The following is a 13,726-nucleotide window of genomic DNA, read 5'->3' on the forward strand; positions in this document are numbered from 1 at the left end:
CATGAAAATCGTTTGCATCTCAGTGCAAAAAAAAAGTATAGAAACCACATTACAAAACAAAAATAGTGCGAGAAAAAGATAAAAGTAATGTCGTGTCGCATATTCAGAACGATGCACTTGGGTCAGCCCAAAACCTGCTGGTCTCCAGTCAGACCAGATGTCCGCAGTATGTGTTGAAGGGAGAGATGGTTAATCGAAGGTCCTGCTGCCACTGACGTTGAAGGGGCCGGGTCCTGTGTAACGACCTTTCAAACAGTTGGTGGGGAGAGAGGTGATGCGTTGGAAATGCTGCAGACCAGTGCATTGATTGGGTTTTCTGAATGCAGGCACCTGTGTGGTGTTTGAACTCTATTTCTTGCAAAGATGCTCTAAATAAAGTTGAAAGGGAGTTGTCAGATGGCAAAGGTGCTCTAAAGAAAGTTGAAAGAGAGTTGTCAGGCGGCAAAGATGCTCTAAATAAAGTTGAAAGAGAGTTGTCAGGTGGCAAAGATGTTCTAAAGAAAGTTGAAAGAGAGTTGTCAGGTGGCAAAGATGCTCTAAATAAAGTTGAAAGAGAGTTGTCAGGTGGCAAAGATGCTCTAAATAAAGATGAAAGAGAGTTGTCAGGTGGCAAAGATGCTCTAAAGAAAGTTGAAAGAGAGTTGTCAGGTGGCAAAGATGCTCTAAATAAAGTTGAAAGAGAGTTGTCAGGTGGCAAAGATGCTCTAAAGAAAGTTGAAAGGGAGTTGTCAGGTGGCAAAGATGCTCTAAATAAAGTTGAAAGAGAGTTGTCAGGTGGCAAAGATGTTCTAAAGAAAGTTGAAAGAGAGTTGTCAGGTGGCAAAGATGCTCTAAATAAAGTTGAAAGAGAGTTGTCAGGTGGCAAAGATGCTCTAAATAAAGTTGAAAGAGAGTTGTCAGGTGGCAAAGATGCTCTAAATAAAGTTGAAAGAGAGTTGTCAGATGGCAAAAATGCTCTAAATAAAGTTGAAAGAGAGTTGTCAGGTGGCAAAGATGCTCTAAAGAAAGTTGAAAGAGAGTTGTCAGGTGGCAAAGATGCTCTAAATAAAGTTGAAAGAGAGTTGTCAGGTGGCAAAGATGCTCTAAATAAAGTTGAAAGAGAGTTGTCAGGTGGCAAAGATGCTCTAAATAAAGTTGAAAGAGAGTTGTCAGGTGGCAAAGATGCTCTAAATAAAGTTGAAAGAGAGTTGTCAGGTGGCAAAGATGCTCTAAAGAAAGTTGAAAGAGAGTTGTCAGGTGATGGGGACCATCAATCTGCACATGGCAATACACATGCTGGTCCCAGCAAGGGATACAAAAGGAACTTCTCCACTGGTGAGCACTCGATACGAGAACCATCCCGCTGGGGAGACTTGGTGAAAGAGCAGAGATGATTTAAAGGAGGGAATCACAGCACCGACACGTGCCTTGCCACTCTCTCCGCACCCCGGCGTGAAACTGGCGACTGCGCCGGCGCAGAGGGCGAGGCGCATCCTGGGAGTTGTAGTTTCCCCCACCCCACCGGCGTTGGCTTGGGGCGGGTCAAATCCCAGGGTGCAGCGCGAGCACCCCGCGGACGGGTCGGGTGTTCGAGCGAGCGCTCCTCCCGGCGGCGAGATGATGGTGGCGCCGGCGGCCGGGAGGAACAAGGAGCCGATCCTGAGCGTCATCCGGCGGCACGTCAAGCCGGCGGCGGCCGCGCTCGCCCTGGAGTTGGCGTCGGGCTCCGGGCAGCATGCTGTGCATTTCGCCCAGGCGCTGCCCAACGTGGTGTGGCAGCCGTCCGAGGTGGAGCCGCGCTCCCTGGAAAGGTGGGCACGGAGGCGCGGGGTGGCTGGCATCGCTGGCCTTTTGATTGGAAATGAATCGGTGCCCGATGTCTTTACCCTGATGTCAAGCCGCCTACGTGGAGAACCCGGCCAGGGAGGAGCACTCGCCCCCCCCACCCCACTGCCCCCCCCACCCCACTCCCCCCCCCACCCCACTCCCCCCCCCACCCCACTCCCCCCCCCCACCCCACTCCCCCCCCCACCCCACTCCCCCCCACCCCCTCCACTCCCCCCCACCCCACTCCCCCCCACCCCCTCCACTCCCCCCCACCCCCTCCACTCCCCCCCACCCCCTCCACTCCCCCCCACCCCCTCCACTCCCCCCCACCCCCTCCACTCCCCCCCACCCCCTCCACTCCCCCCCACCCCCTCCACTCCCCCCCACCCCCTCCACTCCCCCCCACCCCCTCCACTCCCCCCCACCCCCTCCACTCTCCCACCCCCTCCACTCCCCCCCACCCCACTCCCCCCCACCCCACTCCCCCCCCACCCCACTCCCCCCCACCCCACTCCCCCCCCACCCCACTCCCCCCCCACCCCCTCCACTCCCCCCCACCCCACTCCCCCCCTACGCCCTCCACTCCCCCCACCCCCTCCACTCCCCCCACCCCCTCCACTCCCCCCATCCCCCCCATCCCCCACTCCCCCCCACCCCACCCCCCACTCCTGTCCCTATGGCTCCAGTGGGACGACGGCCACGGTCCACAGGGACCGGCGCTCCCTTCCTTCCCCGCGCCCACTGCCGGTGGCGTCTGCGTCCGACCACCTGAAAGCGGCGATTGCTTGATTGCCCAGTGTCGGTGGCGGACCCCTCGGCTGAGTTTTAGTAAGGCTGCCCCTCCCCCACCCTTTGCTGAATGATGTTGTTCCATTCAGTCCCTTACATTGGGGGTCTTCAGTCTGGTCTGCACCCCCCAGTGCAGCAGGTCTGGGTACTTCCAACACTTGCTGGGTTTTAATGCTGGCACCTGTGCTAATTAATTTTGCCCCTGGGGTTTGATCTTCCCTTCCCAGCTCAGTCCTGGCTCCCACACACTTCTCTCCCACCCCTGGTCTGTACCCAATGTGCCTTCTGCTGTTCCACCCCCAGCCAGCTCAATCTCCCATCCTGCTCAGTCTTTCCACTCCCCCCCCCCCATCGGTTCTCCCAACCTGCACCCCCCAGCCTCTGCCCGCTCCTCCCTCCAGCTTCCACTCCCCCTCAGTGCATGAGACCATGAAGGAATGGGATGGAGAATTGAAATGGGTGGCCACTGGGAGATCCACGCTATTGCAGCGGACAGAGTCGAGGTGCTCAACAAAGCGATCTCCCAGTCTCTCCGATGCAGAGACCACAATGGGAGCATCAGGTGCAGTAGATGACACCTGCAGATTCACAAATGAAATATTGGACGGTTTGGGGCCCTAAATGGCGGTGAGGGAGGAAGTGTGGGCGCGTGGAACATCTGTGGTCATCCCAAGGGGACGTTTAGTGGGGAGGGAGGAGTGACCAAAGGAGTTACAGAGGGAGCAGTCCCTGTAGAAGGTGTAGAGGGGAGGAAGGGGAATATGTGTCGAGTGCTGGGATCGTGCCAGAGGAGGATATGTTGGACAGATAATGGAGAGAAGACTGATGCCTTGATGGCACTGGCTGAGTTCACAACTCTCTTCGTCTTTTCATGTCCTGTGCACATGAAACAGTTTTTCTGAATGATTCTCCCCACCCTCACTCAGTTTTTCCCAAACCTCCAATGACCTCCATTTGGCTCAATTCTTTCCCACTCAGCCCAAGTTTCTTTCCTGCTCCCATTTGTCAGTAGCCATCCTATAATCTCTAGATCTAAAGTAGCTCATTCCATGATTCCTCAGCCTGCTTACCTAGAAAACCATTTAGTAGATGTTTCATGAATTCACCCTTTGCATTATGACTAAAAATTTGATGTCACATTCTATATGTGGATTAGTCACTAATTATTGACCCTTGTTCTTTGGGCCTCCTGTTGATTTTATAACCAATGCATCCAATATCTCCATCGCCACCTTTTTGAAAATATTCAGTCATTAGGTCCTGGGGTTTCATCAGTTTTCTGTTCCACTTCTTGCCCCATTACATTTTTAAGCTAATGCTAATTTCTTTCACCTCCTTTCTCTCAAGATCTGTTGTTCTCCACGTTATTCAGCAGATGTGTAATTTCTCCCATCTCGATCTGTTAGAGAGCCCATTAAATTTTGCAAATCTTTTCCTCTTGACATCTATGAAGAAGCTTTTACAATGTGGAGTATTGTTTCTTGCCAGATTATTCTTGCATTCTACTTTCCTTTTCTTTCAATAATTTCTGTGTCCTGAAATTTTTCTCTTTCTGCAATTTTCTGACTTCTTAAAAAACCTTTGAACTAACATATTCTCCCTGTGTATTTGCGGGTTTCCTCTGGGTGCTCCAGTTACCTCCCGTGTTCCAAGAACAAACAGGATTAGTAGAGGAATTTGCCACATGGGTGAATTTGGGCTGCATGAGATCATGGGCCGGGAGAGCCTCTTAATTGTATCTCCACATTTTAAAAAAAATGATACATTGTTCATCTGGTTAGCCACATTTGCACCACTTCTGTATTTTTATGTTTTGAAAGAATATACATATTTGCTGCAAATTTTGTTTTAATGATTTACACCAACCTTTAAAGTAATTTCTCAACTAACCATAGCCAATGTCCATCTCATAACTGTGTAGCTTGCTTTGTTTAAATATGGGACCCGTGTTTCAGATTGAATTTAAAAATACACACTGCTGGAGGAACCCAGCAGGTTAGGTAGCACCTGTGAAGGGAAATGGACAGTCAACATTTCAGGTTGAGACTTCATCTGGACTGAAAATCTAAGGGATGTTTGTCACTACAAAGAGGTGAGAGAGACAATAGCTGGCAAGCTATTGAGGAAGGGTTGATTGGGAGGTAGGAGAGGGAAGGGTGGAGGTAGTGTCGGAAGCTGGGAGGTGATGAGTGGAATCAAGAAAGGGCCACCAGATTATGGAATTTGATTAGAAGTGAAGGCAAAGAGTAAATCAAATCAAGGAGAGATGGTTGACAGATGGGAACAATGGGGGAAGGGTGTAGGGTACCCATTGGGACAAGTGTGAGTGATTGGCAGGTGGGTCAGGAGAAATAAACTGGGCAACAGGATTGAGGAGTTTTCAGAAAGAAGGGACTATGACAAAGGACTTGTATAGATCAGGAGAGAGAAAGGAACATATGGGGGGGGGCAGGTTATTTGACATTCTAGAACTCAATGTTCATGCCATTGGGTTGTAGGCCCAAGGGGATATGAGGTATTGTTCTGCTAGTCTACATTTATACTCATTCTGGCAATACAGGAGGCTGAGGACAGAGATCATTATTGGAAATGGAAATTGAAATAGCTTCCATCCAGTTGATGATTGAGAGAGAATGCAGGCGCTTGGCAAGGTGGTTGTCTAGTATGGGCTTGGTTCCACCAATGTAGAGGAGGTGACATTGGGAGCGCCAAATGCATTCTTTGTGCAATCAAATGAAATAAAAGAAACATTACTTTATGGATGAATGATAACCATCTGTTTGGACAAATATGCCAAGGAGGGGGTTTTATTTTAGAAGATTGATTTTGGAAACTATTTAGTTCAAGTTCTATATGCATTGAAATCGCTATGTAACGATTATGAGATGAAATAAATGACACTTACTAGAGTAAATATTCCAGTTCTGATCTTCATGTCCCAGAGGCATATTTAAAACTGCCAGCATGGAAAAAGGCAAATTAAATTAACTGCATTATAAAGAAGATGGATTTGGAAAAAAATTATTAATGCTCCAGAGAATTGGTTATGATACCGTGCCTGAGAGCAGGAATGTGACTGCCTATTGCAAAAATGAGACTGAAGCATATTGATATCACTTGAATAAGAAATGTAAGAAATCATTTAAGATGCATAAGAATTTTATAGTGGTAATCTATCCAGTGTCAATTGTCATATCATCAAATAAACCGTGTTGGAAAAACTGAAGAAGATGCAATTTTTTTAATATAATTGTAATCGCACATCTTTCACCGTGTTGTTTCCAGCAAGACAAAAACATGAAACCTGCGTATTTCTTAGATCATTGTTTAAAGAAAGTAAGATTATAAATGTTTTACGTCAACCTACATTTTCTGGGATGGATGCTTTTATTCTTTAATCGTTTGGATGTGGAATGAGTAACAAATTGGAGGGAGTTTGATTTTTGTAAACTGTTGGCTTTGTAAATAGTAGCTTTTTACCAGCTATTTGAACAGATTAGTGTTGTTAAATTGAGTGACACAAGTAGTTGCTCGCTTCGAAATGTGATAAACATGAAGCATATGTGCGATGTTTGTTTTTCAACCAGCAAACACGATGTAGGATTTTTAATTCTGAAATTTGCAGAATGTGTTTCGGGTAAAGTTTAACATGTGAACTCTTAAATTGAATTGCGGGTTTGGGCTACCTTCTACGATACCAGTGCAACAAAAACATTCAACAGATGATGTCTGATCTGCTGATTGTTTCCAGCACTTTTTTTTAAACCAGATTTCTAGGATCTGCGGTTTATTTATATTTTCACTGCCAATCAGTGAAAAAGGCTTTCTGAAAAGCATTGTTGATGTTTTGTTTACAGCATTTCTGCATATATTGCAGTAACTCGAGTGAAGAATGTCAAGCAGCCGCTTTGTATTGACTGTTCACAGAGCTGGGAGACCTGGGGAGGACTGCAACCAAACACTTTTGATCTTATTTTAAATATCAACATGATTCACATAACAGAAATGAAGTGCACCAAGGTGAGAATTTTATTCATTTGTGGGAATTTATCTTTGTGGATTTATAGCTGTCATTTCTGGTAGTATCAAAGGAATCAAGTAGAAATCCAAACATGCAAGAAACTTGACAATTAGTTGAACTAAAGCTTACCATGGATGGACACAAAATTCATTATTTAATTGTTTTCCAGTTAAACTGGTTAACTTCAATTAAAATGCTTCATTATTCATTTAATTTTTAAATTTAGACATACAGCACGGCAACAGGCCATTTCGACCCGTGAGTCCGTGCCACCCATTTAACCTACCCCTCTGGCATGTTTTGAACGGTGGGAGAAAATTGGACCCCCGGATAAAACCCACGCAGACACGGGGAGAATGTACAAACTCCTTATAAACAGGGCAGAATTCGGACCCAATCGCTGGTGCTGTAAAGGCACTATTACGCCAACCGTGTCACCTATAGGTCTGATGAAAAGTTCACATCTCCAAAGCCATTACCACATCACAGCTTCTCAAGCATGCTTATACTAAGGTGGGTCATTCAAATATATTGTCAAAGTACATGCATTACATCGCATCCAACCCTGAGATTTTTGTGGGCTTTGTGGAGGAATTCATGCTCCAAGCCTTCACGAGCAAGACCCCTCAACTCTTCCTCTGGTATATTGATGAGTACATCAGGACTAAATCTGCTTTTTAAAAAAAGTGCTGGAAACAATCAGCAGGTCAGACATAATCTGTTGAATGTTTCTGCACCCACAATGAGCTTGTCAACTTCATTCACTTTGTGAGCACTTCCACCCCGATCCATCTTCAGCAACATTCTCCATTTTCTGGATCTCTCTGTCTCCATCTCAGGGGAACAAGCTTTCCACCAGCATATATTACAAACCCACTAACTCCCACAACTACTTTGACTACACTTCATCTCACCCTGTGAAACATGATGGGCTTCAGATGCTGTGATTGTAGTAAACATACCCAAATGCTGGAGGAACTCAGCTGGTCTTTTCAGCATCTGAAGGAGACAAAGATATATTGCCGACGTTTCGGGCCTGAGGCCTTCAAGGTAAAATCAGAAAAAGCAGAAGCAGGAGATATCAGAAAGTATAAGTATTCAAACAATGGGGGAGGAATCCAGACCAACAAAAGGTATTAATTGGATGTGATAAGGGACTAGGTAGAATCGATCATGTCTGTGTGAAAGGAGACAGAGAATGGAGAGACTAAGGGGGAGTTTTAACAAAAGCCATAGAGGTTGATATTAATGCCATTCTGTTAGAGGGTGCCCAGTCAGAAGATGAGGTGTCGTTCCTACAGATGGTGCCAACATGCCAGTTCTGTGTCGTACTCCCGTACTCACATGTCTGTCCATGGCCCTGTGTACTGTCCCACCAAGACCACCCATAAATTGAAGGAACAACACCTGATTTTCCGTCTGGACACTCTTCAGACAGATGGCATTATCATCAACTTTTCTAATCTGGTCTCCTCTCCCCCTCCCCTTCCCTTCCCCCTTCCAGCACTTCTTTTCTCCCCCCCCCCCTCTATTCACCTAGTCATCCCTCCTCCCCTTGCTTGCTGCTGACCCCCCTCTCCCTTCTCCACCTATGACCTCCTGTCTTTGGATTCATGCCAAGCCCCCCCCCCACTCTTTTATTTGGACACCAGCTGACATTTTTCCATACCTTGATAAAGGGCTCAAACGTGAAACGTTGGTTCTGTATTTTTACCTTTGTTGTATAAAGGACGCTGTTTGACATGCTGAGTTTCTCCAGCATTGTGTTTTTGCCCCTCTCTGTAACTGGATTCTGGACTTCCTAATGGAAGGACCACAGTTTGGCTGTGTCGGTAGTAGAACAATGAGCACTGTCACACTGAGCACCAGTGCGTTCTCTCTCCCCCCCCCTCACCATTTTCGTCACTAGTGGGGGGTTGCAGACCACACTGGGAGACACCATCAGATGGGGTGACACCAAAATGACTGTCTATAAAATTTTTGTGCAGTGTTTCAGCAGAGATTTAATATTTTTTTAATAAAAATATCCCTGTAGTTAGTTATAACAACAGAAACATTTTTCGTAAGCCCATCTTGCATGTATCATATGTAGGCTAAAACTCTGTGCTAATTTACTTTTTGGACCTTCTAATGTGCTCTGCACAGCTGTCATTATTACCCAATTACAATGACACTTCAAATCACATGGTTTCACCAGCACACGCTGTTGTTTTTGTTGCTGCTGGTGTTTTTATAGTCACTGGTTTTGTCAAATTTTCTGGTGTTTTAGCTACAATATTGTGATAATCAGTAACTTTTTTTGAGAATGCAGTAGTAATTAAAGGAAAAAAAGGATAAAAATCAAAAAAAGACTTCATGGGGGGGGTGGGCAGTGACACCATGAACTACTGCACTAGGTGACACTAACCCTAGTGATGCCACTGGGACCCCTATCAACATGGTCTACTAGCATTGTTGTCTGAAGAGGGTGTGTAAAATCATTGAGGACCCCTTCCACCCTGCACACACCATCTTTTAGCTGCTCCCATCAGGGAAGGGATACAGGAGGATCAGAGCCAGCACCACCAGGCTGAGGTACAACTTCTTCCCCAGGCAGTGAGAAGGCTGAACGACCAAAGCAACTGCTCACACTGACCATCCAAGACTCTCATATTCATAAAGCAATATTTATTTATTTTTATAGATCAGTGGTTTTCAAACTTTTTCTTTACAACTCACACGCCATCGTAAGTAATCCCTATGCCATAGGTGCTCTGTGATTAGTAAGGGATTGCTTAAGGTCGTATATGAGTGGGGGGCAAAAACGCTGGAGAATCATTGCTCTAGACCCAAATGTTACTGAAATATTTTGCTTGAGAAAAATTGTGATTGGCCTAATTCGGTACAATTAAAACAAGAAAAAGCTTGAAAACCACTCATATAGATCAATACCTGTCCTGCATCTGTATTGTTTGTTTGTCTGCTTGTGTGCCTGTGTTTTGCACCAAGGACCAGAGAACGCTGTTTTGTTGGGTGGTACTTATGCAATCAGATGACCATATACCTGGCTTGACTTTCTCAAAACTAGATATTTAGCCAACTCCCTTTTGAGAGTTAATCTTCAATCTGCATCTTATAAGTTGTTATCGTTTGCATTATTTCTGCAGGGTCTCTTCAAAGGAGCTGGCCAATTACTAAAACCAAATGCCTTACTAATCACATATGGGGTAAGTAATGAGATTGGATTCTTTGACAATCTATTGCCTCCTAATATACCCAGTATTATTGTTGTCATATTAGCAATATTTCTTCCACAGCAGCACCCTGGTGGTGGGTCATTGATGTACTGCACAGATTACTAAATGTGAGGAGTCTTTGCTTTATATCATCAAATTAGATCCAATTTATTTGTATTCACAAAACAATTTTAACATAGTCAGTCATCCCAAGGTGTTTTGCAGGAGTATTATCACACAAAATGCAATGCTACACTAAATTTGAAGCAAAGCAAAATGATATGCGTCAAAATGACTGAAGGTTTTGTGAATTGATAGACTAAGAGACGTATTACAGGAGGAAAGAGAGGTAAAAAGGCAAAGAGGCTAGGGGAGAGATATTTAGGAAATCAAGAAGGAATAGAAGCATTTTTAACTTGGTGTTTTATAATAATTGATCACTCTTGCACTAAATTGCTAGCACAGACCAATGAATTGTGAATTCGGGCAGTAGTGTTTTGGATGATGTGTTCACTTTTACTGGACTAAACAATTTCAGGTAAAGAAAATAATTTTGATGGACCAAACTGAAATCTGCATTTGGGATGGGAGGTTTTAATAGCTCGCAAGTAGGTCATAGTTATCCAGATGTAATGCATTAGGAATAGTGGTTAATACAACTCGATAAGAGTGCCACCAACCAGGATTTGAATCCAGCATTGTCTGTATGGAGTTTGTGCTTTCTTCCCATGACCTATGTAGGTTTCCTCAAGATGCCCGGTTTCCTCCCCTGTTCCAAAGACTTACTGGGTTAGTAGGTTAATTGGTCACGGGTGTGTACGTGGGTGGTGCAGGCTAGAAGGGCTTGTTACCGTGCTGAATCTCTAAATTTAAAAAAATTAAAATAATTTCTGTCAAATGATTTGTTTAATGGCACTAAAATTTAAAGGTTCCTTGAACATCGCCCCACAGTGTTGTACCAACCTAATAACCTACTCCTAAAACTGCCTAGGATTTCTCTACTGCCTAACCCAGTGGTTCTCAACCTTTTTCTTTCCACTCACATACCACTTTAAATATTCCCTATGCTGTAGATACTCTGTGATTAGTAAGGGATTGCTTAAGGTGGAATGTCTTTTTTAATTGTACCTAATTGACTCATTACATGCACAGTTTTTTAACTCCAAAGGAAATGGGCCAATGGCAATTTCTCAGAAGAAAATATTTCGGTAACAATTAGGTCTAGAGCCAGTGATTCTCAACCTTTCCTTCCCACTCACACATCACCAAAAGCATTCACAGAGCACCGATGGCATAGGGAATACTTAAAGTGGTATGTGAGTGGAAAGAAAAAGGTTGAGAACCACAGGGTTAACCCTTTATTTTTCTCAGTTCCATGTACCAATCTAATGGTCTCTTAAAAGATCTGATTGTACCTGCCTCCACCTCTATTGCTGGCAGTGCATTTCTCTGAAAAACTTGCATCCCCCCCCTGAACTTACTCCCAGCACTTAAAACTATGCCCCCCCCCCCCAACGTTTTAGTCATTTTAGCCCTGGAAAAAAGCCTCTGGCCATCCACATGATGAATGTTTCTCATCATCTTGTACCTCTATATCTGGTCACTCCTCATCCTCCGTCGCTCCGAGGAGAAAAGGCTACGGTCACTCAATCAGACCAAGTTGTCTGAATAATTGTTCCCTCTCTGAAGTTGTTATCACTTCTGGCAGTACGAATAGTGTGAGAAATACTGCTTAAAACAAAAAAAGCCTTTGGTGATCAGATTGAAAGTCATCTTTGCCGTCTCTTAAAACTGTACCATCACAAGGGCATGTTGGAAAGGGAAAGGCAAAAAATGTCCATGTGAAGGACCTGTCCAAGACTTTCTCTCAGTGGAGGGAGCTTGCTTTGCACTGAATGTGGATGAAGAACAAGAATATCAAGGAGATATGAGTAGAAGTGAGGAACAAAAAGGTTGACATGGGTTAGTGCAACTCTGTTACAGTGCCCGTGATCGGGACCTGTGCTCGAATCCTGCGCTGTGTCTACGTGGGTTTCCCCTGGGGCTCTGGTTTCCTCCCATCAATCAAAACATACTGGGGGTTTGTAGGTCAATTGGGTGTAGTTGGGCGGCACAGGCTTGTGGGCCAAAAGGGCCTGTATCTTTAAATTTTTAAAATAAATAATGAATATCTAGCGCTTCTTAAAGAAATAAAGCTGAAAGCAGAACTGGAGGAGTGAGAAATTACAGTTTATTGAAGTTCTCAGGTACGAAGCACTGGAGAATTGTCTATTTGTTTTAAAAACATTTGTACCAGAGTTATGTTGTAACCATAGAAACATGGCCCACCGCATCCATATCGACTATTTTGCCTATTACTAATCGCACCCATCTGCATTAACCCATATCCCTCTATGTCTTGCTCATTCAAGTTCTTGTCCAGATGCCTCTTCAACGTTCTTCTTGTTCCTGCTCCCACTATCTCCTCTGGCAGCTGATTCCACATACCAATTACCCTGCGTCAAAAATTGACCCCTCATCAGAAAAGGTTTAAACCTCCTTTTCACTTTTTCCTTTAACTTCTTGCAATCAGTTGTGCCCAGCAGAATTTGAGCATCAAGTTCAATTCTGTAGATTTGTTTTTGCTATTGCCACACAGCAAATTTATTAATTAGAAATCATTTTCCTTGAATTTGTGAGGAAAACATTACGCAAGAGAAATAGCCCTGAGGTGCATTGCCAAGATTACTTAACTTAGGGGTACAGTACTGCTGCTGTTTATTAAGTAGTTTGTCATTTCTTGCATGAAGTGCTTCATAATGCTCAGCAGAGCTCATAGAAAGGATCTGCAGTATGGTTAGCACAACGCTGTTACAGCGCCAGCAGTGGGGTCTGGGGTTCATATCCTGTGCTGTCTGTAAGGATTTTGTACGTTCTCTCTGTGTCTGCGTGGGTTTTCCCCGGGGGCTCTTGTTTCCTTCCATCCTTCAAAACGTACCGGGGGTTGTAGGTCAATTGGATGCAATTGAGCAGCACAGCCTCGAGGCTGAAAGGGTCTGCTACCGTATTGTATGTCTAAATTTAAATTTTAAAATTATATTTTAACATTTTCAGGGAAGCTGCTGATCTCTAAGGCAAACTGGAAAGAGCAATGTATGTTCCAGGTGATGTACACATGAAAATACACATGAAGCAATGAGTTTAATCTGCTCTTCACATCTGACACAGTCAGTGATTTTTTTTTTAAATCCGATCAGTAATTATCTCCATGAAAATCCAGATGACCCCACAAGGAAAGGAGGCTTCAAATCAAACTGACATCTGGTTTTCTTTTGTCCTGGATTGTGGGCTGACCTCTACCACCAAAAATAAATAATGTATTTGTGCTGTGGCTTTGTGGTCGCTGTTTGAATCAATTCCACCAATCACTTAAAATACCAACCATTTAGTTGGTCTTTGGCAGTTCAACTGGCATCTCACACAGATTCATATTTAACACTTTATCATTGTGTTGTAGTTTCACAGCCGTACATCTTTGACCTAAATGTGTCTTTCTTATCCTTCGGTTGTACACCTTCAGTTTGCAGAACTATGAAAATATTTCCATCACCCTCAGTCAAGCACTCTGTAGAATCTTCACAAAAATGTCAAGTGACTTTAGACATAGACATACGGCACAATAACAGACCATTTCGGCCCACAAACCCAATTACACCACAACCCCAGTACGTTTTGAAGGGGTGGGAGGAAACCAAAGCCCCCGTGGAAAACCCATGCAGACATGGGGAGAATATCCAAACTCTTTACAGCCAGTGTGGGATTCTAACCCCAGTCCTGATCACTGGGGTTGAAACAGAGTTGCGCTAATCACCATGTCCCGTGCCGCCTTAAAGAATTGGACATGCCAATTTTTTAG

At 44.5% G+C, this 13,726-nt stretch overlaps 2 protein-coding genes across 4 annotated transcripts in view; both read left to right on the forward strand.

The window, feature by feature from the left end:
• Window positions 1-320: 320 nt before the first annotated feature.
• Window positions 321-1,373, forward strand: LOC138746593 (uncharacterized). The gene has a single exon (XM_069904884.1). The coding sequence runs from the start codon at window positions 321-323 to the stop codon at window positions 1,371-1,373; it is 1,053 nt and encodes a 350-aa protein (XP_069760985.1).
• Window positions 1,374-1,513: 140 nt separating this feature from the next.
• The window catches only part of mettl26 (methyltransferase like 26), a 57,856-nt gene continuing 45,643 nt past the window's right edge, over window positions 1,514-13,726 (forward strand). For 2 of the 3 annotated variants that reach the window (XM_069905727.1, XM_069905726.1), the window contains exons 1-3: window positions 1,514-1,790; window positions 6,453-6,615; window positions 9,763-9,822. In XM_069905727.1, coding sequence (XP_069761828.1) covers window positions 1,597-1,790; window positions 6,453-6,615; window positions 9,763-9,822 — 417 coding nt within the window. In that variant the 5' untranslated portion in view covers window positions 1,514-1,596. The remainder of the gene's footprint in view (window positions 1,791-6,452; window positions 6,616-9,762; window positions 9,823-13,726) is intronic. The other variant, XM_069905725.1, reaches the window with a different exon arrangement.

The sequence above is a fragment of the Narcine bancroftii genome, chromosome 12 (genome assembly GCF_036971445.1).
Source record: "Narcine bancroftii isolate sNarBan1 chromosome 12, sNarBan1.hap1, whole genome shotgun sequence".
Classification (NCBI taxonomy): Eukaryota; Metazoa; Chordata; class Chondrichthyes; order Torpediniformes; family Narcinidae; genus Narcine; species Narcine bancroftii.

What these genes read in the sequence shown, in the direction of transcription:
- LOC138746593 (XM_069904884.1), top strand. Translation starts at nt 321, where the DNA reads ATGCAGGCACCTGTGTGGTGTTTGAACTCTATTTCTTGCAAAGATGCT.